This window comes from Dermacentor variabilis, chromosome 2 (genome assembly GCF_050947875.1).
Source record: "Dermacentor variabilis isolate Ectoservices chromosome 2, ASM5094787v1, whole genome shotgun sequence".
Classification (NCBI taxonomy): domain Eukaryota; kingdom Metazoa; phylum Arthropoda; class Arachnida; order Ixodida; family Ixodidae; genus Dermacentor; species Dermacentor variabilis.
This window is the reverse complement of record NC_134569.1, coordinates 117452931-117479907: the sequence shown is the minus strand read 5'-3', so window position 1 is coordinate 117479907 and position 26977 is coordinate 117452931. Positions and strand designations below refer to the sequence as shown.

Here is a 26977-nt window from a genome sequence, read left to right as displayed (position 1 = left end):
CGAGTCTGCCGAGCCCGCCACTGGGAGCGTTCATTAAGGAGTTAAAGGATAGACTATAATATTAACAGGGTGCGAGGCAGGGTGATAAATTAAGTGATGAATAATTTGTGGCAGTTTCCGGCCTATAAAATTTTTACACTTCGTGGGAGCTGTTATAAACACCAGTGTGTTTATTCTACGAGCCTTGCGGATATTGTAAGGTCAGGTTATATATACATAAAAAAGACTTCTTCGTAAAAAGGGCATAGTTCTCTTGCGACAAAACCATAGTAAGAAAGATAAAGATGTTTTTTTTTAATGAAAAGCCAGGCTTTGGAGTTCAGTGGCGATGTGACAAAGTGAGAAGGAATCCGAAGATGCAATCCGCAGCAAACTTTCTCGTTCGTAACAGTTTTCCTTAAGCTAAGACCGCAAAAGGCCAGCACTGTCCAGTCATGCTCCATCTCTAGTCTCGAAGTGCCGATCAGCCATCAATAGAGAAAAACCATATTTTGGAGCCAGAGGTTGCGTCAAGCTCATTGTGGCTCTGGGTCGCTTTGTTCTTCTATGCTCCGGCGCGCGTGGTGCTGCTGCCAACCTCCGAAGACCTTCGCCATGCTGGCGCTCGCAGCCGCGGCGTCCATTCGAGGCGCCTTGGCCAAGCCCGGCTTCGAACCGCACTCGCCAGCAGTGCACGCTGTCCACGCCGGCCCCTTCCACACGATCGTCGACGGGCTCTCGCGGCCGCACCTGGTCGAACCTCGGGGCACGCCCGTCGGCATCAGCATCGTGCCGCTACACGACGCCGGATACGCTCAGCAGCACGCCGTGGCGCCGGTGACCGTGCATGTGACCCAAGTGGGCGTTCACCAGGCCCCCGTGATCGGTGTGTCCGCCGCGCCGGTGGCGGCCGTCGGCGTCCGCGAGGGTCCGCTCGCCCTCCACGCGTCGCACCCGCTGCTGAACGCCGTCTCGTCGCCGGGAATGGTGCTACACGGCGCGCCCGTGCTCGCCGGCCCCGTATACCACCCTGCCGTGAAGTCCGAGCCCGTCGGTGCCGTGCTGCCCGTCAAGCAAGCACACCGAGAACAGCTTGTGAGTACCGCCATAGTACTTTGACAGCGTGGACTACCTGTCGCGTTGGCTCAGCGGCTGTATATGGCGTAACGCTGCCGAGCGCTAGGTGGCGGATGCGATTCCCGAACGCGGCGGTCGCATTCCAATGAAGGCGGCATGCAGAAACTCTCGTGTACCGTGCTTCACGCGCATGCTAAAGAAATCCAAGTAGTAAAATCTGTTTCGTCTTCGGCCTTCCTCATAACCCCCTGTGCTGTTTCGAGACGTTCCAGTCGAAATTTTAGATCAATAACGAGGACTCTGACGCCATATAAGCGGCCGAAACACAAGCAAACGCCTAGGCCCCTAGAGAGACGTCGCATGAAACGTGACGCGCGCTCGCTGAGTATACGTCTTGTCATACAGCGCAGTTGTTTATTGCATATCTGTATATATCGAAACCTATCACTGCACTACAACGCTTCCGGCAAGCCATAACTCACGCCCAAAAAGCGGGTTGCTTGAACCATGGTCGTCGCTGCAGTAATTTTCAGCACGTTACGTCATACTGCGCGCTCGGCAATAGACATCGTTTACCATTGTCAAGGCGCCAAAGCGCGGGTTTCGCTTTTATTTTTTTTTTCTTGCTCAGTAGTTGCCCACACTTTGTAATTAAGATGAGATGCGAGGTAACCTTCTGGGCACGAGGTCGCGCTTTCGATTCTCGGCTCCACCGGCCATATTTAGAAGCAAGCGAAATGTGTGCTAAGATTTATATGTACCTCAAAGGAAGCTCAGGTGGTAAAAATTAATTTTGCGCCCTCCAATGCAGCACACTTTGTAACCAAAATGTGACGTTTCTAGCTGGTAAACTCGACAATGTGCTTTTTAAGTGGAAGGTAGCATTGAATCGTATGCGTTATAGCCATGTTTGAGGGCGTCGCTGGGGGCACCTATGTTTGAAAGCGCGCATGAATATTATCACTCGGGCTCACCCAATCGCATTGTGAACAATCAAACCACGTGCTGTGAGAGTCAATGGACAATCAGATAAAAGCTAAAACAAACGCATGTACTGCCCAAGCGCAGGTTCAATGAATCCGCCCCAATTTGCGCACGGCAGCAGTTTGTGTAATTTCTGTTGCATGTATACGCTCCTGGCGTCCAGATCCCATAATATTGAAAATGTATATACAGGGTGTCCCAACTATCATGCACCAAGGTTTAAAAATGTGCAAATGCCACGTAGCTGGACAGAACCAAGGTAATGTTGTTTGCATTCGCCTCGAGATAATTGGTACCTTGGTTCTTTCCAGCTACGTGGCATTTGCACATTTTTAAACCTTGGTGCATGATAGTTGGGACACCCTGCATATGCAGTGAACGTTCTTCGCCAGGTGGTATACGAAAGTAACGGCTCGTGACGGAAAGTTAGTTTGCGATTTTTGAAAATTATTCCTGAACCTGAACAAAAAAAAGCAAAAAAATACATCGGCTATTCAATTTGAGAAGTATGTTGCTTAAACTGCGGCTGATAGAACATAGGTCGATAAGCACTGGAGAATTTCTATTTTACGACAGCACACTCAATGTGGTATGGAAATGAGGGAAGCACAATTTCAATATTTTAAAATGTTCTTAAGTTGCAGCTGTTACAGACTTCTCTCCATGATTGGTTTTGCTTGGTTTGCAATACCTCACATCAAGCCTCGAATATTATACGTCTCCCAACACGACGTCGCAACATTGAAACAAGCATTAATTACGGTCGAAAAACAATAGATCAGCTGCAGCGCTGTAGAAATAGAAAGCATGGAAGGAAGGAGGGACACGATGCAACAATTAACACAAATCTATGTTTACAACTGCACTTTTAGAGCAAAAAACGAAACATCGAGGGGTGTCTCGGCAAAATCGGATAAAAATCATTTTTGTCCGGTTTTGTTCCGTTGTTCTTGTAAAAAAAAAGCAAAAAAGCGACTTTCTCCAAGTATATATGCGAAACTTTGTCACACGTTTAAGTTTTGTTTGTGCATGTATGCAGTACATTTCGGTCTATTTAACATCCCAGACTCTCGTAATCATGGCTGCTGGTGGGTGCTGCTGCTGTTTCGCCAGATAGTTCATAAACGGGACAGCAGTCGCATAACGAATCGGATTATAATTAAGGTTATCTGTGTTGTACCGGCTAAGTTTTGTAAAGCATGAACTATTTGTGTACGCGGCTTGTACTGGTGATGTTGGCAACGAGTGCTTAATGCACGTGGAGATGGTATCATTTTATATTAGGAAAGAGAATATGTGCTGACATGAAATTCCGTGTTCACGTTGTAGGTTGCTATACACGATAGAAACGATGACTCCATCTCGCAAGCGTATCAATAAATACAAGATATCAGCAATGAGTCAACGTGAATAAGTTCTGAATGAGTTATTTACACTAATTAACATAATTACTTTGCCTGCTCAATTCTTTCGCAAACTTCACAAATTGCGGGGCCCCCAACGCGCCGGGATGTGATAGCTTGTGATAGTGAAAAAGTAAGGTTATTGCTTTACAGTCAAGGTTAACGCAAGGTTATCGCTGTGTTTTTTTTTTTTCAGTATTATTTATAACCGCAGGAACGAATTTATAGCCGATCAGAACAGAATCTTGCTATTCATGAAAGCCTTTCACAAAAATTCCCATGGCAGCTCGAATACTACGAAGAGAGGTATTACTGATGCGCTCCATAGTGGCGACGTTTTAGATTGGTTGTTCAAACTAGAGGCGTATTTATGTTTACAAGGGAAAACATGCACGCTGGAAACGCTATATTACACAGTTACCATGCGAGGTAGCTTTCATGAATATTTGTTACAAGATATAAAAGCATTGCTTGTAAAACACATTATATTAAAAACGTGCACAATCGCTGCGAAAATTGATCATTATAGCAGTCATCGCCTAATATATCTGAAAGTAAGGCAACTGACAAGCCGTCATTCTCTCTGTCTTCGGTCGCGCATCGCATTTTTTGACAAGGACTCTCTCTCCAAAGGTGCTTGACCGCACTATGCCGATAGCGCACGTCTGCTCTTAAAAGAATCAGGGCAGTGCTGAAACCGTCTCTTAAAATTCTGCGTACGTGTCACGTATCGCCAGGGGCTGTAAAACAAGCTACATGGTTTGGAGGAGCATCTACTGTCCTTGAATGCCCTTTTCTTAGGTGCTTGACCGAGGAAAATGTTCCAAAACGTGCTATAGACGCACTTTGCTGAGCCTTTACAAGCAATAGCAAGTCGGAGAGTGGTCATGGGTTTATGCAGGTGTTGAAACTAAAAGAAAAAGAACATAATGGTTGAGGTTTCGAGGTTTAATGGCGCAAGGGCCAGGTATGGCCAAAGAGCGCCAAAGAGGTATGACCAAAGAACATAATGGTATTGCTGAACAAGCCATTAATGGATGATACGATTTAAGGATCCAGAATTACACCGCAAGATGAAGGGGACTGCGTATGCTCCTGGGCTGAGACTGAGGGGGCAACCGTTGAGCCGATTTGAATGAAATTTCATGCTTTACTTTAGCACGAGAGCTCCTAGATAAATACGTATAAACAAATAAATTATTTTTGACAACCATAGCAAAGATGTGAATGAAGTTGCTTGTATTTCGAAGGAAAAGCTTAAATGTAAAGGTACTGTATGAAGCGAATTTTTTATTTAGAACTTTTTTTACAGAAACTTGCAACAGTTGGAAGATTTCCCAAAAACCAAGTAATAAGTTCATAACTGTCACTGAGCAATATAAGAAAAAGATAGCACAATTCTGCGAACTGCACCTAATACTACATCTAAAACGAAGAAAATTGATGTATGTCAAATATAGCTGTGACTTATCACTAATCCTTGCATATCTTTGGTAAACACTGTAACATTTTTACAGAAGTTGTGAATTCATGCATCACATTTGTCCAATTTAGGTGCTCCAATGGACGCAGTTTACAGATCAGCGTTATCAATTTCTGGTGCAGACTTACTTTGTGCTTCTATTTTTTTTGGAGACGCCGATTTGCGCTAATGTTTATTTAATGTCATAAACCTAAATTATTTGTCATAGAGTAACCAGAATTTCATTTTCACTCTCAAGTACAACCGTATTCATTTAGTTAAGTCCGGCGCTTCTCAAATATAAACATTTTTGCGTTTTACATGTATAAGAATAGGAAAACTCGAGCTAGCCCTGAGATAAAGCTTCGTTTTAAGAGAGAGATCTGATTTCTACCACCCATGCAAAGCAATAGTTTTACTTAAAGCTCAATCCTTTTACTGATATTGCTGAGAATTAGCACAATGAAAAAGCAATAAGAAAGTGTAGCATGAAGTTTACAGCTGTTGCGATATTAACACGGGCTTTGCTAAAATTCTAGCCGAGAATTAGTGATATATTTCAGAATGGTTATGCCTGAATGTCAGATTTTCGGATAGGTGCAGCTTACGGAATCGGCGTATCGTTTTTTTTATTACTTCGTTATAGAGCTGTAAACACGGTTAACCGTCTATCAAAGTTTTGCCATATTCAAAAGCTTTTCTGAAACGCCTTCATATCCTAAATAAGATGTATTGTCTATCGAAGGTAGCTCATATAAGACTGACTTCTTAGAGTTTAGGAGCTCCTGAGGTAAAGCTATATTTCATAGGAACGGTAAAGTTTAGCTGGCCAAGTTATGCTTTCGTGACTGCATTTATTTAGTGGAAGATGGCCCATTACTAGAATACGAACACAGCGATTTTATAACTTTGCGCCCATAACATCGCGTTGCTATGGCAGTATGACGTCATATATTTTTAAGCATATTCGCTTGTTGCGTCTGATTTTTCTGCACTAAATGCTATGACTATGACTAAATATATGACTAGAACGAGAAGTATTTACTGAAGGCATATATTTTCTGGAATATTTGCGCCAATGAGCCCTCCATAACTGCTTAAATATTAATAAAAATTAAACTAAAGGCACTCTGTTGCAACGAAAAACAGGATATATCCCTGCAATTTTGATCTTATTTTAGGGAATAGTAAAACTGAGATCGTACGAGCCGTAAAAAGCCTAGGCATGGTTTTTACTCATTCGCATTGTTGGGATGCGCACGTAGAAAGCGTAAGGGTAAGAATAAACAGAATAAACGGTATAGTAAATCGCCATAAGGACGTACTTCCTCTGCAGGAGAAGATATTGATATATAGTGCATATATACTACCAATTATTTCGTACTGTTTTACTATGTGGGACAAAATGACAAAGGAAAATAAAAAAAAGATTATATTTGCTCAAAAACAAGCAATATACGTATAATCGCGAATATACCATGGTACACACGCACACTAACCCGTACTTCACTGCTTCTAATATCCTCAAAGTAACCGAGCTGAATACTTATAAGTTGTTGTGCATGTGCAAAATCGCAGTTCTGGGAAATAATGACGGTATGACAGACCGTCGCCCTTGTTCAAACTAAAGTGTTCCATACCAACTTACGGTACCCGACATTCTGCCCGGTGGTGCCAATCTTTTTGGCGCACTACATATCACCAACAGTCGCCATCCTATATTTTACCTATAGGTACCTTAACATTCTTAACGCAAATACAATTTCTGTTGAACAAATCCCAAAGGTCAAGCTGATCGACCACCTTTACATTTTGAAAATGTTTAGTAATTATTTCTCTGACCCGTTTCCAGCTGATCAGTGCTGTCAATGTCACTTCCTTATATATTTATAGAAAGGCTTGTATTAATGGCCTACTGACACTGTTTCAGTAGAAGCGTCTATGCGACATAAGGGCTTTACATCATGCTTACTTTGCTTGCTTATTATTTTTTTTTTACGATGAAAGTAACTCGGATTCTGTGAATTCTAAATCATTGTCTAAAACAATCGTTCGAGGTGCTGTTCTCTATTTTTGTATGTAAAATGCATCTGTCTGAATGGGGTGTGACCTACGGTCGCAGGGCGTTTCTCAAGCTGCAGAAACCAGCTTTTTTGTTAGACGTCCGCTATTTCTGATGTTCAAACTGTACCACAAAGAGAAATAAGATTGTATTGCATATAACTAGTGCAAGAATTTGAAAAGTGGGGTTGTCATGCGCCCTTAGTGTTTTCTTTTTTATTTATTTTGGTTTGACAAGCATGGCAGGACCATGGGTTCTTCTACTGCAGTTCGCCTTAAATTCAAAAGCTTGAAGCACGGAGTCAGTATGATCAATGCGTCGTTGCGTGTTACAGCTTTTCTCGTTATTGAAGTAACTGGTTACGTTCATTTGGTTACTACAAAACTACAGAACTACAAAATGGTCCGATTGATCACAAGCAAATAATTACGTCCACTTCATCGCTTACACGTCCGGTTGAAAGTGCTAGACGCGATTCGGTTAGCCAGTTTTAGAGCGATATTAAAGACAGAAAAAAGGATTAGGTTGCATTAGCAATTTGACCTCCTACAACACACAAAAAAACAGCCTTACGGTGAGATAATCCTTGGCAAGGTAGAAAAGGCTCTAGAACAGAAGAGGGGTGGCCTCGCCGCCTTGAGGTTTCAGCTTCGTCTCGCCATGACCCCATGGCCTTTAGTTGTGTCGGCTCGGTCCTAGTTAATGCTTTATCTGCAAACACGAAATGCATTGTATTCTAGAAGAACCAATGACTTGACGTACCCAATGTCAAGCTTCATAAACATCTAAAGGTGTACACCGGCCCAAACAGAAATATTCAAAAATACTCGGATATCCCAGACGCCAGATGACGCACCGGCACTGAGGTTCACGAACCGCTACGTTTAAAAAAAGATGAAAATTCGGCCTTCATTTGCTCTTCCAATTATCAACCTATTACCGGGGAATGAATGAAAGTATAGTTTTAGAAGAATCCTTTGTCAGTTAACACGGCGGGATAGAGGCAAGAAGAAAGAGAGAGTGTCGTGTCCACTTTCTTCGCTTATATGTCTCACACACAATATGTGAAGGAAGCACTTCCATAACAATGACATCCCAAAGTTTGTGACTGAGCTGCAGTGCGTAGGCATTGGTCTGAGCGGGACGGACAGTAAACATGAGGCTAACGTGATATATTTCACTGGAAGCGGATTCGTGCGGCCTTGTCACGTACGCCATCGGGGTGCGATGGCTACAACGCCACTCGCGGCCACTCCTAATCACGTCAGCGTTGTGAGATGCCTGGCAGCATCAAGGACGCTGTTTATTCTGCGCAGTATGACTGCATTGTACGTTGCGTCGAGCTAACATATTAACGCGACAGCGCTAAGGAGCTCGTGTCGCAGAAAAGCCAGTTTCGTCGGCATCGGTGGCGTTGCCGTGAGTGAAAAATGTCGGTAGGCAATTCATAAATAAAAACAACTTGCAAGATTGGCTGGGTGGGAATCGAACCAGGGTCTCCGGAGTGTGAGACGGAGACGCTGCAACTCAGCCATGAGTTCGATGGTTCAAAGCGCGACAAAAGCGCCTCTAGTGAATGCGGTGTTGCCTTAGAAACGTGCCGGAGAAAGTTATAGTGCGGTGTATATCGGTAATTATGAGCATGTAAATTACAGAAGTCGCAGTGAAACGAGTAGCGAAGAACGTTTCCGCTACATTTCTTCTACGTTTAGCGCACACGCAGAGCCATCTTGCGGCAAACACAGAAGACCACCCTCCTCGGAATGTACGGCGCTTACCCGACACGTGGCGCGCCACTCGTCGACTTCTTCCCTTCATCTCGTTTGAGTGCATTGGGGCCATGCGGGTTCCGGTGCGAGCATGCCCTAATACCCTTGCGTTTAATAAGTTTTCTCGCTCTCTCCTCTTCCAACTTCCAGCGTGGGTCACTCGAACCCTCGTGTTTAGGCGACGCGGCTCCTCTTTCCGCTCACAGCGCGATTCCTAGGTACAGCGTCCGATGCGGGACGCCTCTGACGTTATCACTGCGCCGTTGCGCATCTGGTGGGAAAGTGTCCCCTGCGATGTGTGCCGTGCTGCTGACGATGAGTCATGCGTCTGCGTGGTGCTCTAAGCAAGATAGAGGACGATCCCATCAATGCGTCAGCCCCATGACCGCGTCCGCCTTCAGGGCACGTCGCGGCCCGGCTGTCCGTGCCGATCACGAAGTTTGGTTCGCGTAGATCGTTTCTCCCTCTGAGACACCGAGTTCTTTGGTTCGTTCCGCTTGCTCAGGCTCACGTTTCGTCTTTGTGTGACTCAAGAGCATGCCGAGTGAATGAGTGGGCGGTGGGAATGGGGTGTGATAACGCTGTCCCGTTCCACTCTTGAAGGCGAAGCTTAAGCCTCCTCCAATTTTTCACCTGCTCAGCTCAAGCGGAATGCTGAGAGAGAGAGAAACACGAAGAGACGAAGGTTCCAATTTTTTTGTAGGCATGAATATACTATAACAAGAAAAAAAGCTGGTCAAGCTGTGGTCATTGCTAAAGTATATTTTTACACTCGTAGCTCCCAGAGCACTGTATAGGGAGCGTCGTTTGTGCCTTGTATCTTTAGGTTGACGAGATGGTCACAGAAGTCAGTTTATTTACGCGAGCTTCACAGACAAACATCCATCGCCAGGACATAAATGCATTTTTTAAAACGTTTTTATTGATGAATATGTAAATCACAGTTTCATACACGATCCTCGCCAGTTGTGTCGATAGGGGTGAATCAAATACTCAGAAAGTTTCACCGGCGTTCGCCTCTCCCGTGCCTTGTTTTGATGTTTTGGGCATTGCTATACACGAGTGTACGAGAGCGCCAGCGTCATTCGATAAATCTAGCAATATTAGAATCCTCACGTCTCATTTTGTACGCTAACCAGACTTGCAACACTATGCATTTGCTTCGGCACCGTTACAAACTTCCATGCTCATTTTTTTTGTACTGTCGGATGCTTTAATGGGAAGTTTGATGCACCTCCTATGAACTTACGTGAGCAGCTGCTGCCTCTATAGACACACATAGCACTGCTTGCGCTAAGATGGAGTCAATGCGCAGACAGTACAGAAGGGTGATTTTAGTATGGGAAGCCTCGTGTATAATAATTGGGTTATAAAGCAACGTAAGTGTTTCGATATGAGACGAAATAATACGTTTTTGAATACTACAGTTTGCGGAAGACGGATTTGCATGAGGAAACACTGTAGAACAGCTGTTTTCTGCAGTATGAATGTAGAGAAGCAGATGTTGTACCATACAGTAGAGTATTTAGAGGTACGTAGGTAGGTATGTTGTTCAATTCGGAAGAAAACCCCAAAGAACCCGTCGCACTATTCTAACAACGAGAAATTGCCAGATGAGCATGCAGGCATGAGTGCTTACGTCCGCTGTACAAAGTTATTCTCACATGCGCGGATATTGGCACTCAGGTCGCCCCACAAAAGAGTACTGGCGCACTTGTTTCTTCGTTGTTCACCCCCCTTCTTTTTCTTTCATGAATTCGTGGCTCTTGTTTATATATATATATATATATATATATATATATATATATATATATATATATATATATATACGTAGTTTCTAATGTTTCTAGACAATGTTTCTAGACACGCTCTTCTTCTCCGCTCTGTGGCGTTTGAATGGAGGAGGTAAGTGTGCGCCTACTTTTATATTGTGTAATGCTGTATAATATTGACAATAATATTGTATGGCTAGCGCAGTTGAATAATTTTAAATAAAATAGCTATAACGGGAAGTGGCTAGTAAAGGTCGCACTAGAATAAAACACCCAGCGCTAATGCTACAGATACAATTCTGCCATATTTAACTGCTTTTCTCAAGCTTGTACATATTATTAGTTGGTATTTCATGTTCCCGACCATCGAGCCCTACTAATGTTTAGTGCTGAAAAGGGTTTTCATCTGCATAGATTCTTATTTATGTCAACTGGCAAAATTTCAGAAAAAGAAAGTACGTGAGAAGTGGTCTTTGCTCTCTTTTTTTATTGAATTAGTTTGCCTCGCGGCATCAAAAGGAAGGGCTACACATAATTGTGAAGTTCTGTCTCTTGCATAAAGTCAAAGAAGGAGTGGTGGTGAGAGCCAAAAATCCACTTGTGTAAGTCTGGCAGCCGATTAGGGTGGATACCCACACGGCTGAGATGAACGTCGCCTAACCGATTTCAGACCAGGGCATGTCCATAGAAAGTGCTCTAGGTCTGCCTCCTGTACTGGCGCAACACAGTACTGGCATCTACAGGAGGCGTCGATATATCCCCACTGCGTTATACTATATCCACACGCTGCGTTTGGCGACGTAGTTCTTCTTGCAGTGATGCTAGGCGTTGAACTAGCTCAGCTAACGCGGGCTCCGTGTCAAGTTCGCCCTGCGTTGGTGGTGGAGGCATGTCAGATCTGTCTTTTCGGTGGACCCACTTAGCGACCTCACTATAAGTTGGCTGTCTAAGAGTCAGAATGGTGGTTTCAGCTTGCTCAACGCCTGTATCGTCTTCCTGAAGTACTAATAAGCGGCTGGATGTGCGAACGTCACGAGTCGGTGTCAATGAGTTCGCCGCCTTGGTGTTTCTCCGGTGACTCTTACGCTTATCCTGATTGGTGCGTCGCTTTGTAGGGCAGGCCTTGTGAATGTTTTCATGGTCATTCCATTCACATAAGCCACACATGTGCGTGGTGGCTTCTTCCGGTGCCATGCTGGAGTCTGATGCGTGTGGACATCAGGTGCTCATCTGTCCCGGTTGGAAACACGTGTAGCAATAGCACAAATTTACTGATCATCCCTATCTCGTGAAACATCTATTGTCATCGCAGAAACGATCAATCACTGTCATTTTTATATTATGTATTTACTTGTATTTTACGCACCTTAGAGCAAATAAATTTTAGGTCCTTTTACAGCCACATTGCACCACATGTATATATTGCACTCTTTAGCGAATATTTTAGACCACTATAGAGACGTGTTTCATTACTCCCCGCAATTAACACCCATATATCATTCAGAAGTACAGATCATCGACTTGGCGCTCTTCGGCCACATCTGGCCCTTGCGCTAATAAACTCTACAAATCAATCAATCAAACTACAACGTAGCAAATCTACGCCTTTTAAGCCTGTGTGTAGAAAAGAACGGAAAGTCCACAGCACTAATGTAGCCCGAGCGCGACCATCTTCGTTCAGATTACCTAATCAGATAAGTGTACGGTTAGCAGAAGTTCGGACGTGGGAAGTTCTGCGGTCCAGTAAGGAGCCCTCGCTACACTTATCTGCATGCTTTACCACATTTATTGTCTCCTCTTCCTGGTCGAACGAATATCCTGCCATGTGTGAAAAAAGAAGTTCGCGCGAATGCCGCACTGAACGATACTACGAGTGAACTGCCCTCAAACGTGCTCGGAATAAACTGGTCGCGTATACAGGTGGACACCGTCGGGCACCAGAAAGCGACTGGGCAATGGGGCCGTGTTCGGCTTTGCCTGCCGCCTTGGACGCAACTGCTTTTTTTTTTCCGAAACGGCGGGAGGGGGAAGCACGAGCGGTCACTTCCGGCGCCGATAATCTGCGTGCGGAAGTCAATGAAAGATAAAGGCGACAGTTTTATTTGGTCTCGGCCCAAAGGCGCAGCGTGTACCGAGGACGCTTTTCAAGCTCAGCCTATAGTGGTGAAACGAGTTGCTGGCGCAAGCTTCCAAGCCCGCCCTCACACCTCCGACATGAACTGCTTTTTGCGTAGCCGAGCTCCGATCTTTGGAAGCACTTAATTTTTTCGAAGCACGTTCGAGAGCAGGTCAGTATATATAAGAGCTGGACTTGCACATTCTTACTTGTAGAACAAGCGGAAGAAAGATTTACAAATTGAGTCCTACTTGGGAGGTGATAAAATGTGTCGTGGCGGTTGATCGATACGAAAGTCTAGAATCTGGATTTGGGATATCATACTTCGGATTAGCGATAATCTGCGGCTGTATGATGTGTCTGTTTTTATAAGTAGGCGTTAGTATCGACAGATAGGAGAGCCCCACCGTAACTGTTGTGCCGCGTCATCGACTCTTTCGAACGTGACTTCTTTCTGTTCGTTCTGCGACGAATAATTTACACAATGGGACAAAGACGCGGCATCATCGTAAATTGCTGACCAAGTTTTGTATACCGAGCGTTATTCTGCCCTCATACTTGATCTTTTCAAACTCATCGAAGTATATGTGTTTCGGTCGCAATCAAAGCACCGCCGAGTGTGGAGGAGTGTGGCCGGATTGATCGAAGCACGTTGGTTATTCGGCTCGAAGTGTAGCTTGAATGAAAGGACAGGGGAAAGCTAACAAAGATTCACATGCCCCGACCTATTGAGGAAGTGCAAAAGCTCTAAACCAATTACAATTGCGGTGGTTAGTTCATGGGAGGACCACGTGTCGATGATTAAAACTGTGACATGATGTAACTTTCGAAAGGTCAATTTTAAGTGACGGATGATTGTGTGCATAACTAAGACAAAAATAAATAATGACGGTAAGTGTTGAGAGCCGCTGTGGTTAATTGAAAGCCGCTGTGGAGAGTCGTGTATATTAAATGGCAAGTGTTAAAAATAAACAAATAAAACACATCTAGATGGCTGGCGGGTCCTCTTCTCACGCTTACATGTCTCCGTTCAGTCAGATACATAGTTCCTTTTTACAATCCTTTTCTCTCCTCTTCTTCTTATTATGATACTTATCGCGATCACTATTTCGAGCGTTTGGCGAAAAGTGGTCGCGAATAACTTGGTTAGGAGTTTCAGTGACCCGTTGAACCTATTCAACCCATTCAACCAGTTTAACTTATGATGAAAGTTAGGAAGAACCAAATGGCTCTGGTTGTGTGTCCTTCAATAATTGCAGACTAGTGTGAAGGATCTGTTCACTGTGAACCTGTGAGTGTCATTTCTCTCAGGCATGAAATAAAAATTGATATTTGTACTGATTCCTTTTTACAGGTGCTCTAACTTCCTATGAAAGGGCCGTAACAGAGGATATTTTAATTGCCCATATTGTTTATACTTAGTGTAGACATCATAGGAAGGTATTGTTTGGTATGGTTTAATGAAATAAAGGGGACGCTAGTGGTTAAAACGCCTTCCTAACCCGTAAACTGCAGAAGGTAATACTGTGTGTAGCTATATCTGAAAAAGAAAGAGAAAGAACAACACCATACAAAGGCTACGCTAAAGCAGCGCTTTCTTTCAATAAAATTGAAACATTTAACACCCGGGGTCTACTGGCGCGTGTCGATATGAGGTACGCTCAGCGCTAAACACTATGCGATCGCGTCTGCCGGAAAATAGTAAAAAAATAGTAAAAGTGGAAAGCAAACTTGACTAGAGGAAAATGCCTTCTTTACGCAGCGGTAGCAGTTACGGGCTCCTACCGCACGTGAGGTTGCGATACAGGGTGTCATGCCACTTGCGGAAAGTAGTAGGGGCTACCTTCCTCGCGACCGCCATGCTGACTGCAGGTTCTTTAAAGGAGTAGCTGCGGTATGCCAAACGTTTCAACGCACTGGGAGTTAAAAAAACTGTTGTGCTCGCCATCGAGAGATCTGGAGTGTCAGGAGTGCCACGGTAACCGTAATGCATGCACGAACGAGATATAAGGAAGTCCTGAAGTAGCCCCTGTACTTTTGAGAAAAAACTGTACCTCGCAAGTTAATTCAGAAATTTTCGCCAGTATTCAGCGCAGGGCCTCTCTTCGTACGACATGGGAACCGCATTTCACTGTCCCGTCACTTTTTTTCTTACAGGCATTAACATTTCACATAGCATAAAAGGTGTACGTGGTTGTGGACCAAGGCATTCACTCAGCCTACCTTATCTGGCAAGCGATACATCTTTAATGTTTGGTGCGAAACCATTCATTTGCGCCATGCCAAAGGCACCTTATAAAAATTCAATAAAATCAAAGAAAAGGGATTGACAGTAAGTGATCAACGGAACGCGGGGGCTAAAGTCAACGTTTTGTGAAGGAGATGCCTTCGTCGGGGGTTAACAAGTGCTTTTTATGGCAGCGCTTACCTCACTCTCGCCCGTGGAGTGAGGAAGATAAGCGGATACAAGGAAGTCAGGTGAGGTTGAAGGAACAGAAAGTTTTCGAAACGAAACATATTATATTGTTGCCCAGGAGTGGTGTAGGGCATCCCGCATTTCATAAAAGGTAACAAAAACAACAAAAATATAAAACTGGTAAATCGAGATAAGGAATAACATTCAATGACACAAGGTAATAAGCTAGAGGAACATCAAAACTACTACTACTAGTACTGCTACTACTGCTAATAATAATAATAATAATAATAATAATAATAATAATAATAATAATAATAATAATAATAATAATAATAATAATAATAATAATAATAATAATACTTTCGAGAAATGATAAGTAGAGATTTACTGCACTTAGCATGCTCATTTCAATACTTCTGCCATGGAATTGAGTATACATCCCGCGTGTCGCCGGTCTAGGCCTCGTTCTTGAGCAGTCAACAAAGCAGCTAAGTGAGGAAAGACACTTCAAGCAAGTTTGCCGAAAAAAAATGAGAAAAAAGCATGAAACAAATAGAACTTCAATTTTACACGGTCCTAGGAACTTGAAAAGACTCGCCTTATTCATGTTTGAACAAATAAAGTCTAGATAATTGAATCTGATTCAAAATGAAGGAGATCCAACACACATGCATGGATTTATATGTGAAGCAAGGCTTTCGGGAAGCAGTTAAGTAAATGTCATACAGCAAAATGCGACGCGTGCAATTGTCTTTATTGTGATCCTATGTAACGTTTAATCTCATGCAACAGTTACGTAAAGCAGAATATTATCCGAGAATTGCGCTTATGCATTACCGTTCGCAAGCTATGCCGAAATACAAACCGCAGTTCATGCGAATGCGCATTGAAAGGCATCGACACTGCGATGGCACAAGGACGAAGGCGATGTGTAATAAGACGTGTTTGGGAGGGATTTGGTCCATATTACAGAATAATTTATAGAGCACAAGAAAAGAAAATAGAGGGATAAGGCAGGGAACATCACAAGCTCTTGCGCTTTGCCCTGTCTTGTTCGTGTGATTTATTGTGAGGTTCGATGCTTGAAGGCGAAAAAATGGTGAGTAGAGGTGTATGCATTGAGAAGGTCGACATGAAAGGCAGAGGCTGACTGATATTTGCCCGTTTTATTTCTGCGTCGTTGGCGCAATGGAAATTAGCGCAAGCGGCTTTTACGCAATATAGCAGCAGCCGCCGCAGTCCACAATGTCTGCGGAGAGTCACTAAGAAAACTTTGTTTTAAAGAAGTCCTATGAATGCGGTGGAGTTTAAACATGATGCAAAATATACGTTTCTATTAAGAAACATGAAAAAAGTACCAACATGTCTTGTGAATGAACGAAATATAAGGCCCTATAACGTAAAACTAGTCTAATACGTTTTTATTACAATCTCCTGACGTGAAATTTGCGTAACTACCAATGCAAGCAGAGCGCGCTCACCCGCAGGGTTGTCTCAACAGACCAATCAAACGCTCTCCTCGTTCGTATGAGGTCACTTTTGTTTGCTTCAAAAACGAATAACATTGCCTGCACTGAGCGGCTTGATCTAATTGGCTCACATGAGTCCAGGAGCACGCTCAAGTGAAAACGGATTCGATGGTGCCGAGTCACTGCACTGAATATCGATAACCGGATGAAGAGGGTAGTGCCGGCATCTGCGATTGGTCCGCTTTCCCTAACTTAGCTTGCGGTGGCTCGTCGACAATCGGGGCGGCATGCAGCGGAAGCTTAAGAACGACGCTAAAATAGATCCTCAGCAAAGAATAGTTGGCAGAACAAGGTCGTAAACGTGCCGAAAGTGCTCGAAAACGTTACACGGCCAGGGAAAAATTTTTATTACACGGAAATAAACCCATGCTCTCCGGCAGATGCGAGTAGCCAGTGGCTGAGCGATCGGCAGCAGCCATCTTTTATTCCTTTGGGAGAGGGGCAACCTGCCGCTATTCAGAAGAAAATTCAGTTTTGTTCGGCATATTAATGCATCTCTAACACGTACATGTCACTTTGACGCGCTGAGCTTTTGCGGTTTTGTGACGTCGCGTGACAGTCAGGTGAAATCGGTGCAGCCCGAAAACTCTTGACCAATAGCCGGGGGCTAATGGCGAAAAGGCTGCGAATCAGAAATAACTATTTTTTTCTTTTGTTCGGTCAAATAGTGCATAATCAATGTGTACGCGTTATATCAGATGGGAAGCTATCGCGGTTTTCGTGACGTTGCGTGACAGACACAAGAAGTGAGCGTGGTCCAAAAATTTTTTGACCAATCGTGGAGGGCTGATTGCAGAATTGGAATAGAAAAGTTTGGAATATTTTTACGTTATAGCACCCATAGTTTGCACAAAATTGAGGAAAGTGGGATATGACGTGAGAAACATTACAGAAAAGGAAATCTTTTAAATTGCGGTGAACTGAACATAAAAACATTGACTAGAGTATATAAAGAAGTACGCGCTGTGTCGTTATAATAATTGAAGCAATGTGAAAGGGGAAAAAATACACCATGGGCAATGCCTGCGTCCATTACTGCAGAAGCTTATTGCCAAAAAGAAGTATTTCCAGAATACAAAGTACAATATAGGCTCACCACCGCGGCATTCTTTTTAAGTATTGTCAATGATTTATCGCTGTATAGCCGCAGCCAGTCACTGCTTAGTGAGGCGCACTTCAAGCCGCGCTAATGGCCAGATAAAGCTCGGAGTAAATAGCAGTTCCCAAACTACTTACTTTGTCACATGTACACTGCAAATTGCTTGCTTCTTTGCAAATGTCTTGGCCCGTAATAACTTTTGAAACAGCACTTCGATCGTTTCTGAATGATACCGCACCCAGTGTGGCCGTAACAGAGCATTTCCCTTCATTTCAAAGAAGCGAGCGCAGAAGAAAATCTGAAAGTTGGAGCATGCAAAGCAAGTCATTCGGAACCCTCGCCCCTCCTCCACCACTTCTCAGAAGAAATATTAATAAATGAATAAACCATTCCGCAGAATTGGGTTCTCTATTAGAATTTTGGCAACATTCCATGGATTTTAGATTGCTCATCTCGTTACTCCTTGCACTCAACCGGAACAGCTGATCCCAAACACGTAGAGGAAGTTGACGCGCCATGGTTGCTAAATCTGTAGAGGGCACGAACGCAGACTGGTGCCGACAAGAACAAGTAACTGCCTATACCACCGGCGACCTCCAATTGTTAGTGCGTGCAGGTACGAGAAGGGAATACGGAAGTGAACGTTTCCTCTACGGGCGAAAACAAGGTTCTTGTTGTGTCGAAAGGACATAAAAAGTTTGCCATCGTATAAATTAAACGCAGCGCTTTTATTGTGATCGAGAATAAAACTTGCTCCCCATGTTTAGGTTCGCATGAGGACGCTGGGAAGGGCTCTTTATTGAAATTTTGACATTGTGGTAGGGATGTGACGAGGTAGAGAAAAAAAAAAAAGAGTTTTAATTTAACGTTAGCGTAATAGCACGGTTAAGGGAAATATTGTTGCCGTTCCGCAAACGAACTTTGCAGAAAGCGAGTTTTAGTGCAGCGTGAAAGCGCAGTTTACGTGCAAGGCACTATTCAATTACCATTTGGATTTCGCTTACAGAGCGCACCCAAGTGATTTGGTCGGGATTTGCGCGTGCGTCCGTAAAATGCGAGAGGCAGTGCAATGACAGACGGGAGCGCATTGTAGTTGTATTTTCCATGTCTGGCTAATCCACAGAAAAATCAGTACAAGCAGCAAAACTGTGTACCATGATCTCCGAGTGTGGCCGTCGTGCCTGTCTACCGAATTCACCGATAGGTGGCGCAGTTATCCCGGGAGTTTCTAAAGACAAAAGCATGCCGGAGCAAATATTCGCAACAAGGTGAGCCATGTGTCTGCTGCAGGAACAATCCATAAAATCATTCAGCACACCCTAATGGAATGCGAAGGGATTCACCCAGAAAGACCCGTGGGTAACGTACACCTTTCAGAAGGGCTTGGATTTACAGTACTCTGTCGTCGAAGAAGCATGAGACTGAGCGAAAGCCGTTTACAGTCATTTTTGACGAACGATGTCAATTCTAACGCCGAATTCAGTTCGAAGCTTGCGGCCGTGATCACCGCCTTGTTTTAAGTAAACTACGTAAACCACGTGAATGACGGTAACGTTAAATTTGAGAAATAACGTGCGTGTTCTAAACGCTGTGGGTCACTGAGCGTTGTGCACATGCGCATTTTTATCCCGCTATTTCACTATGCCCGCTAATACGCTAAACACTCACTAAACTAAAACTGTCTAATAAGAGGAAGTGAAAGGGCGACACAAGTTAGCTAGGGCAAGTGCAGGGGAGGCCTTAGTCTGGCAGCAGATACAAAATAGATTGATGATAAATACGCCGCTGGCTGCTTCTGATGACGATGATGACGACGGAGATGCTTAGTCAACTGGCTACCATACGAAGCCAGTAGGCAGATTTCAAACACCAAAAAGGAGAAACTAAGTTTTTTATTTTTAGATAGGCTTCATTACGCCAGAGGGAAACAAATATTTAACCGCGCATTGTGCAGGAAGTCTAGTAAGGCTCTGTAATGACTTTGGTTTTGAATTCACGTGCTGAAGTCAGGAGCACTATAACGTAAAACTGTTCCGATGTATTTTATTCCAATCTCCTGACGTCAAATTTGCGTAACCGCCGACGCAAGCATCGGGCGGTGATCCGCAGCGTTGCCTGAAGAGCCCAATTAAACGCTCTCCTCGCTTACAGGCGGTCACCTTTGTTTGATTTCAAAACGAATAACATTGCCTCCATTGAGCGCCTTTTCTTATCTAATTGGCTGCTAAGCGAGGAGCACGCTCAAGTGGGGAGGGTTTCGGTGGGTTCGAGCCAGTGCACTGAAAATAGATAACCGTAAGAAGAGGGTGGTGCCGGCGTCTGCTGTTGGTCCGCTTCCCCTTACATAGCTTGGGGTGGCTTGTCTAAAATTGCAGCAGCATGAAACGGACAGTTACAAATGTTGCTAAAACAGATCCTGAGCAAAGGAGAGTTGGCAGAGCGATGTCGTATACGTGCCGAAAGGGCTCGATAACGTTAGATGACCACGCAAAAAGTTTTGTTACACGAAAATAAACCCATGCTCTCCGGCAGGTGTGAGGAGACAGTGCCTGAGCGGTTGGCGGCAGCCATCTTCTATTCCTTTCGGAACGGGGAAGACGGATTCGACGGCTATACAGAAAAATAATCCACTTTTTTCGGCATATTAATCCATCTTTAACGCGTACACACCACTTTCGCGCATTCAGTTTTCGTGGTTTTGTGACGTCGATTGACAGACAGGTGAAGTGGGTGCAGCCTGAGACCTTTTAACCAATATCGGAGGGTATATAGCGAAAAGGTGTCAAATCAGAAATAATTATTTTTCTTTTGTTCGGTTTAATCATGCATAATCAGTGCGTACACGTTGATCGGGAGCTATCGCGGTTTTCGTGACGTCGAGTGATAGGCAGGCGAAGCGGGAGTGGTCCAAGAAAGTTCATGACCAGTCGTGGAGGCCTAATTGCAGAATTGGAATAAAAAAGGTTGGAATAACTTCATACGGTATAGCGCTCCAGCAAACATCATTTAAATAAATGTGGCTAGCCAATGAAATGGAAGCCACATTAGCGCCTATCTTCCTGTTTCTATTTGAGCAAAAAGCAATAACGAGGCACGAAAATTGCTGCGCTTCCAATTGCGTTTCCTCGGCGGTAAAAATATAGCTTCGCCCGTCACGCAAAGCATTGACGTGATAGCTGGTAAAATATAATGCGCACTAAGGCCACGGTTGTTTCTCGCAGTGTTTGTTTAGTAAACATTCGCATGTGCGAGCTAGCAAATCTTTCGAGAAGTAAAAAATATAACTCATATTCGTTTGTAGAAGTTGCGCCTCCGGTTGTTGAAGTCTCCTCCTCTTGCGTATCTTGACTTAGCCACTGGTTGCTATATGCTAAAAGGACCCTATAGTTTCTTACTGCTGCATTTGTTAGACTTATCTTAAATTTATATTTGCGCTACCCGAATAATAGGCCTTGTCTTAGTCTAGTAGCAGTAGTCTAGTAGTCCACGGAAAGGACCAGACACCCGTTCGAACAGACACACGCACACTCGCCCAGATACATTGCAGTAGGTAGCTAGGTTCGTTATTGCTATGGCTGGTTTCAGGCGTCGTCAACAACAACAAAATACCTGACTGAACACGCGATTTATTCAAGGTCGCCCTCACTGAAGAGCCTGCTATTCTATTCTGCCGTCGTCCTCGGCTTGCTGCTCTCGTCCCACAGACACTCGCGTCACGCATACAATTGTCCATTGTACACAAACATATTGGTTTTTGTGGCAACGCTTTGCAGAACGCCAAATGACCCTGAAAAGCCGGAGTGTCGTGCGTCGCAAAACGCTGGCTTCTAGAGTACGTGATAAGTGCATGTTTTTAGAATGTACTTAACAAGATTATTGAAGTAGGTCCTTTTTTTCTCATTGCCATTAGTACGTTATTTTACTAAACAACTCTCGCTATATATTTGCACATTCCGAACTACTTATAAAGCGCTAATTCCACCCTATACATTTTCTTGTGTGTCGCAGTTGCCGTAACAATCTATTCCCGGGCTCAAGTGCATTCTATAAAGGCCAGCTTTGTTTAGTATATCGGTGTGTAGTGCACCTTTCCCAGCACCGTTATGGCGATTGCCTATATGGAGATCAGTGATGAATCAGAAGAGGCGTTTCGGTATGTGAGGCAAAAGTTTCTGCCCCTGTAGTAAGCCTTCATTTCTCATGCTTTTAAAGTACTCTGAGTACGTCTATTGCAGTTATATTACCAGCTCAGGTTGCACATACTGTGGGCGATAGTTAGCAAGATTGGGAGATAATGAGGTGCCCGAGCTGATTTAATGAATGTTGAATAAAACGCACATGTTTGTTTTGTAGGTGCCGCAGCCGTACACCTTCGGCTACGAGATTTCGGACGGCTACGGCAACAAGCAAGTTCGGCACGAGGTGAGCGATGGCCGCAACCACAAGCGGGGCTCGTACGGCTTCGTTGACGCACACGGCATCTACCGGCAAGTGCGCTATGTGGCCGACCACAACGGCTTCCGCGCCACAATCGAGTCGAACGAGCCGGGCGTCGCAGCGGGCTACTCGGCCGCGGCAGCCTTCAAAGTCGGCCAGAGACGAGCCAGGCCCGTTGTCCATCGCCGGCCGATACCACCGCCGCCCCATAGGGTTCCCGTGGTTGTTCAAAGGGCTCCAGCGAATCATCTGGTCCAGAAGCCCGTTGGAGTTGCGGCGGCATTCCATGCTGCCGTTCCAGCCGCAGTCGCTGGAGGGGTTCCTGCTGGTGTCCCTACGGGAGTCGCCACGCCTGGTCGAGACCCAGCGTTGCAGGCGCTGCAAGTCGTTCAGGCGCTCCACGGAAAGACCTTGACAGCCCTCCCGGTCTCGTCAGTCCAGTACAGTCCAGGTTTAGAACATTCTGGAGGTATAGACTTCATTCCGTCGGCTCCGCGTCTGACTGCCGCCACTACGGCTGGCTCCAGTCTCATCGACCCTCGACGTTCGTACGTTACTTACGTTGAGGCGCCGCAAGAACACCCTTTCACGAACTTGAGGACGTCCCCTCCGGTGTACTACGAGGGTGGTCCAGGAGCTCAAAAACAGCACTAGTCTCTGCTAAGCCATGTAAATAGTCAACGTTTGCTCGGTTTTCTTGCGTGTGTTTGTGATGGTGAATTCCCGTGGTCGACCAGTAACATTTGAAACTTGCTCCAGCCTTGACGCTAAATGCTCGGCCAAGTGGTACGAGTTGGAACTGCAGAGCTATGCAAAGATGGACGAACGCACAGGGCGAAAGAAAGGACACAGATGTGCGCAACCTATTGACTTACCTAATGATATACGCTTGCTTGTGTCTTCCTGCATTGTCTTCGCTTCGTCAAAATTTGCGCAGTTCAGTAATAAGGTGTATCGCGTGATCACCATCTCCAGTGTATTTTGGCCTAAATATTTGCAGTTGCTTTCTTTGATACGCAGAATTGCTGCGCATGAATTAACACTTTGCAGTCGCCCAGCCTTTTTCGCTAAAGATATGTACAACAACACGATTGGTTAGTATGTGCTCTCAGGAAGAGTTATTGCCTAAGAATGTTCCCACATATACAGGTTCTGCCTACTGTGGCGTCATGTGAAATGCTCGAAGTAGTGTTTCGATCCTTTTCGACATGGGGAATTTCACCACACATGTATGGAAAAGCAAGATACCTCTTTTAATCACTTGTCATAATATGGTAAGGTACCGTAGAGTGGTATTATTGTGCTTTACGACATAAAGAGTCTTCGCGACAAATAGCACGCTTGGATGAAGAACAGAACAGCTTTATCACACACGCACAAAACTGAGTGTAACGTAACGAGTGCAGATTCGTTACTTTTGCGAACGGTGTACCTACACTAGTACGACTATGGCCAGTTGCCTGCTACAAGACGACATAGTACTTTCGGGTCTGTATTGTGGCGGTGTGAATGAACGTGCCTGCACTAGAAGGAAGGCTTGCCTATCTCTGAAGAAGTACTGTGCCAATGTGAGGTAGCGGGAAGCCAATTTTGCTATAATACGGCAGAACAAGTAATGACGCTCATCGGAGATCTTCAATAGCGGATAAAGGGGCTCCTTATGGTAAAGCCATGATCAGGTGACTGTTTCCGCACACCTAAACAGTAATCTGCGAAATATTTGCCTTTGTTTTATTGTTAAAACGTCATTTGCCAAGAGAAGCATCTGGACATGAATTAGTGTTCCTTTGGCGCATTTTAGCCTGCACCAAAGGACCGGACTGAGGAGCCGATTATTATTTACTGTTAGAAGTTCCCTGTAATGAGACTACAGGAACTCCACAACGCTGTCCACCGCACCGATGAGGTGTGAAAGACTTTAGTTCTGCTAGCCAGCTCTTTAGACCTGCAGATGACCTGATGAGACTAACAGACGAGTGCGGGTTGCTGTTACAGTACACTGCTGTTTTATGCTGCCCACGATGTGTTTCATTGAAAGAGTTAGCAGTGTGTAAAGTTTTGTACAAAAAGGTGAATTTCTCTGAAGCGTTGCAAAGTTTCCTTCAATGCATACTTTCCGTTGGCAGGAGTACGTGATATAAACGGAGCGCGGTGCCCTTTTCCAGTCTTCATCTGCAAAGTACAACGCAATTTTTTTCAGAAGCCGCGCTCCATAAGCTTTGGAGCAGACTCGACCTTCTTTGGTTCATTGCGGAAACAAAGAAGAAATACAAAGCTAACATTGAGCAGAAGCTGGGCTATTGAGAGATCCTGGAGGGAGGTGATGACTCTGCGGTACTGTGGTAACTGCGGTAAAGTGCGGCTGATAAGGTTCTGTTCCAACACATTTTTGTGAGGTGGAGCGGTAAGTGCATTAACTTGTGACAATGTATAATGCGAAAGTTGGATAATACGCGTGCTACTCCAGAAAACATTCGATGTCCTCTCGCAACATCATGGCTGCTTTCATCACATATTTTCTTTCCGTGAAAACGTCGGCGTTTTTCTGTTACGCTTATTACGTCTGTGTGTTGCAGCCACTATTACGGATGCTAATGATCTTGTCGATTTCACTACCCAGTGTAATGCTCATGAAAGGAAATCAAAGCTTTAAAGAGACACCAAGGAGGGTGACAGAAGTAGTGCTATAGTGATTATTAGTGACGGTAACAACGACCAAACGCTCTCCGTTGAATTTAGAGCCCGCAACATGGCTTCGATGATATCAGGGTGGCGTCAATGATTTCGCGATAGTTTCTTATTTTTGGCACGTGTTTGTAGCGAGGAAGCTTCTCGAGGCTTTCAATGTTGAGTCCTCGCTTCCCATTGAATGCGTTTTTCTCGTTCTTTGTTAGTAAACAAATATTTTTGCCAAGAAGATGCTACAAATTCGGACGTCATACAAGGCTGTCTAGGAAATATTAAAGTGGCATCGGCCTTAGTTTTCGTTCTTCCGGTTTTTATGGCCGAACACGGATGGGGGTGTACGCAGGACACAAAAGCTCATTGTCAAGCTCATATATTTTAAATTTAGGAAGTGTGTTCTCTTACGATGGTTAATAATACGTCTCCTTAGTGTCCCTTTAAGAACTTAGGCAGGCACTGCTGTCAGCTGTTCAAGTCACAATATATTTTAATGAATGTTGTACTCTGTGCTTGTACGTGCTATCCTGGCTGCTTGGCCAACCCGACATAAAGCGTCACACAAGGACGTGAAATAATTGTGCCATGAGCGAACCTATGCGTGTTCCAGGTGCATCATATGCCAGAGCTGTGGCTAATGACTATGCTTGGCGCCATTCATGCCCAGGCGAACTTTTGTGGATATGTATATAGACAAAAATAAACGAAATTTACAACGGATTCTATCCTATTAAACTCTTGCGGCTGGTGACCGGCCGTTGCCTGTGAGCCATTGGAGCCTTGAAGTTGCCACGGTTACCAGAGGATGTGCTTTCCAGTGTAGCTTGTCATGACATCTTCGTAAACGAAGTTAGAATGTTTTCATTTCTTTCAGGCTTTTGTGCGTTATTGTCTGACTGTTTAGAAGTATCCGTGTTTTCCGGTAGAAACACGGTATATACATTACCATTCTTTACATCAAGGTCCAAGAATCAAGTTTCGTACTTTCAGATCACTACGGTTCCTTCTTATTTTAGAAGTAGGCGTTGTCCCCAAAGCTATTAAGCCCTTAAATGCCTCTGATGATCGCTGTGTAAAGCAGGAGACTTCGCATTGCGGCGCACCTGTGGGGCTTCTTCCAGCCATATGTATGCTTCGCGACAGCTTTTCTCGTGAGCAGCGTCTGTTGAACGGGCAAGCCACTGATATGTGCACTTTTTACGTCGCATATCGAAAACGTCCGCAGGGATGGGCATAAATGCACAAACTATCGAAGGGGCTGCGCTCGCTTGGGCGCATAGTGTATGTTGACACACCTTGGGCGAAGGCGAGACCTCTGATGAGCAAGAACTTCGCGAGAGAGATAAAAGCCAGGCACAAAAGCAAGGACGGCTTGTTCAATTAGGGGAGCGTCGGCAGAAGCGAGAAATGTAAACTGTCCCACAAAAAATGGTGATTACGGTAAGCTATAAAATACGCTCAACAGCGCAAGGACTTCGTGTTGCACATTATATAGATTATGGAGGCTGAACTCTCGCACAGAGAGCGTAATTTTCTACTTGTCCTACTTCATATACGGAGAACATTCCGGATCAAGTGTGCAGGGACCTTAAGTTAAAGTGGAAGGAAGGTCGAGTGATATTTGGCCTTTATGCTTATCCACAGCTCCGAAGCAGCAACTCGCGCATGAGCAATTCTAATTAAATTTGAAATTTTCATATTTCGGGTGTGTTCTCATGCCGAATGATCCCTCCTGCGAGTTCTCTGTGCCGAAAGTTGAAGCAGCGCGAAGACGAAGACAACAATCGAAAACACACACAACAGGACGAGCGCTGTACTGCCAACTGGATATTGAGAAGAAATTCAAAGCAGTCCCAATTCGATCCGATAAATAAAAACCAACTTGCCCAAATCAAGCTGTTGCTACCCTCTGTGTTGTTCCTTGTAGACCGCTTTGTTGTGATAACAGGGCACGAACCGAAAAGAAGGCAGCGGAAGCCCAGAGTTGGCGTTGCCACTTTTCCCACGTACTACGTCTTTCCGTGTCCGAAAGCGACGGGTCGCTTCTGAAAGCCGGGTGGGTGTCAGGAACTAATTCTAAAGGCCCGACATTTCTGATCAGCTCGGTACGCGATGGCTGCCACCGAAAATAGCGTCGCGCGAAAAACTGGAGCTACTTCCTCGTGTTTAGCAACGCGTTTGCGATGC

The 26977-nt window shown here is 44.6% G+C and overlaps 1 protein-coding gene across 1 annotated transcript; it reads left to right on the top strand.

The window, feature by feature from the left end:
• Positions 1-594: 594 nt before the first annotated feature.
• Positions 595-25295, top strand: LOC142570420 (uncharacterized). Its single transcript, XM_075678804.1, has 2 exons — positions 595-1074; positions 22025-25295. Exons 1-2 carry the CDS (start codon positions 595-597, stop codon positions 22760-22762), a joined length of 1218 nt encoding a protein of 405 aa, XP_075534919.1. The 3' UTR covers positions 22763-25295.
• Positions 25296-26977: the final 1682 nt, after the last annotated feature.

Bases quoted from the DNA above. Each gene is read 5' to 3' on its own strand.
- LOC142570420 (XM_075678804.1), top strand. From the start codon at position 595: ATGCTGGCGCTCGCAGCCGCGGCGTCCATTCGAGGCGCCTTGGCCAAG. The intron at 1,075-22,024 runs GTGAGTACCGCC...TTTGTTTTGTAG, and splicing joins AAGCACACCGAGAACAGCTT to GTGCCGCAGCCGTACACCTT.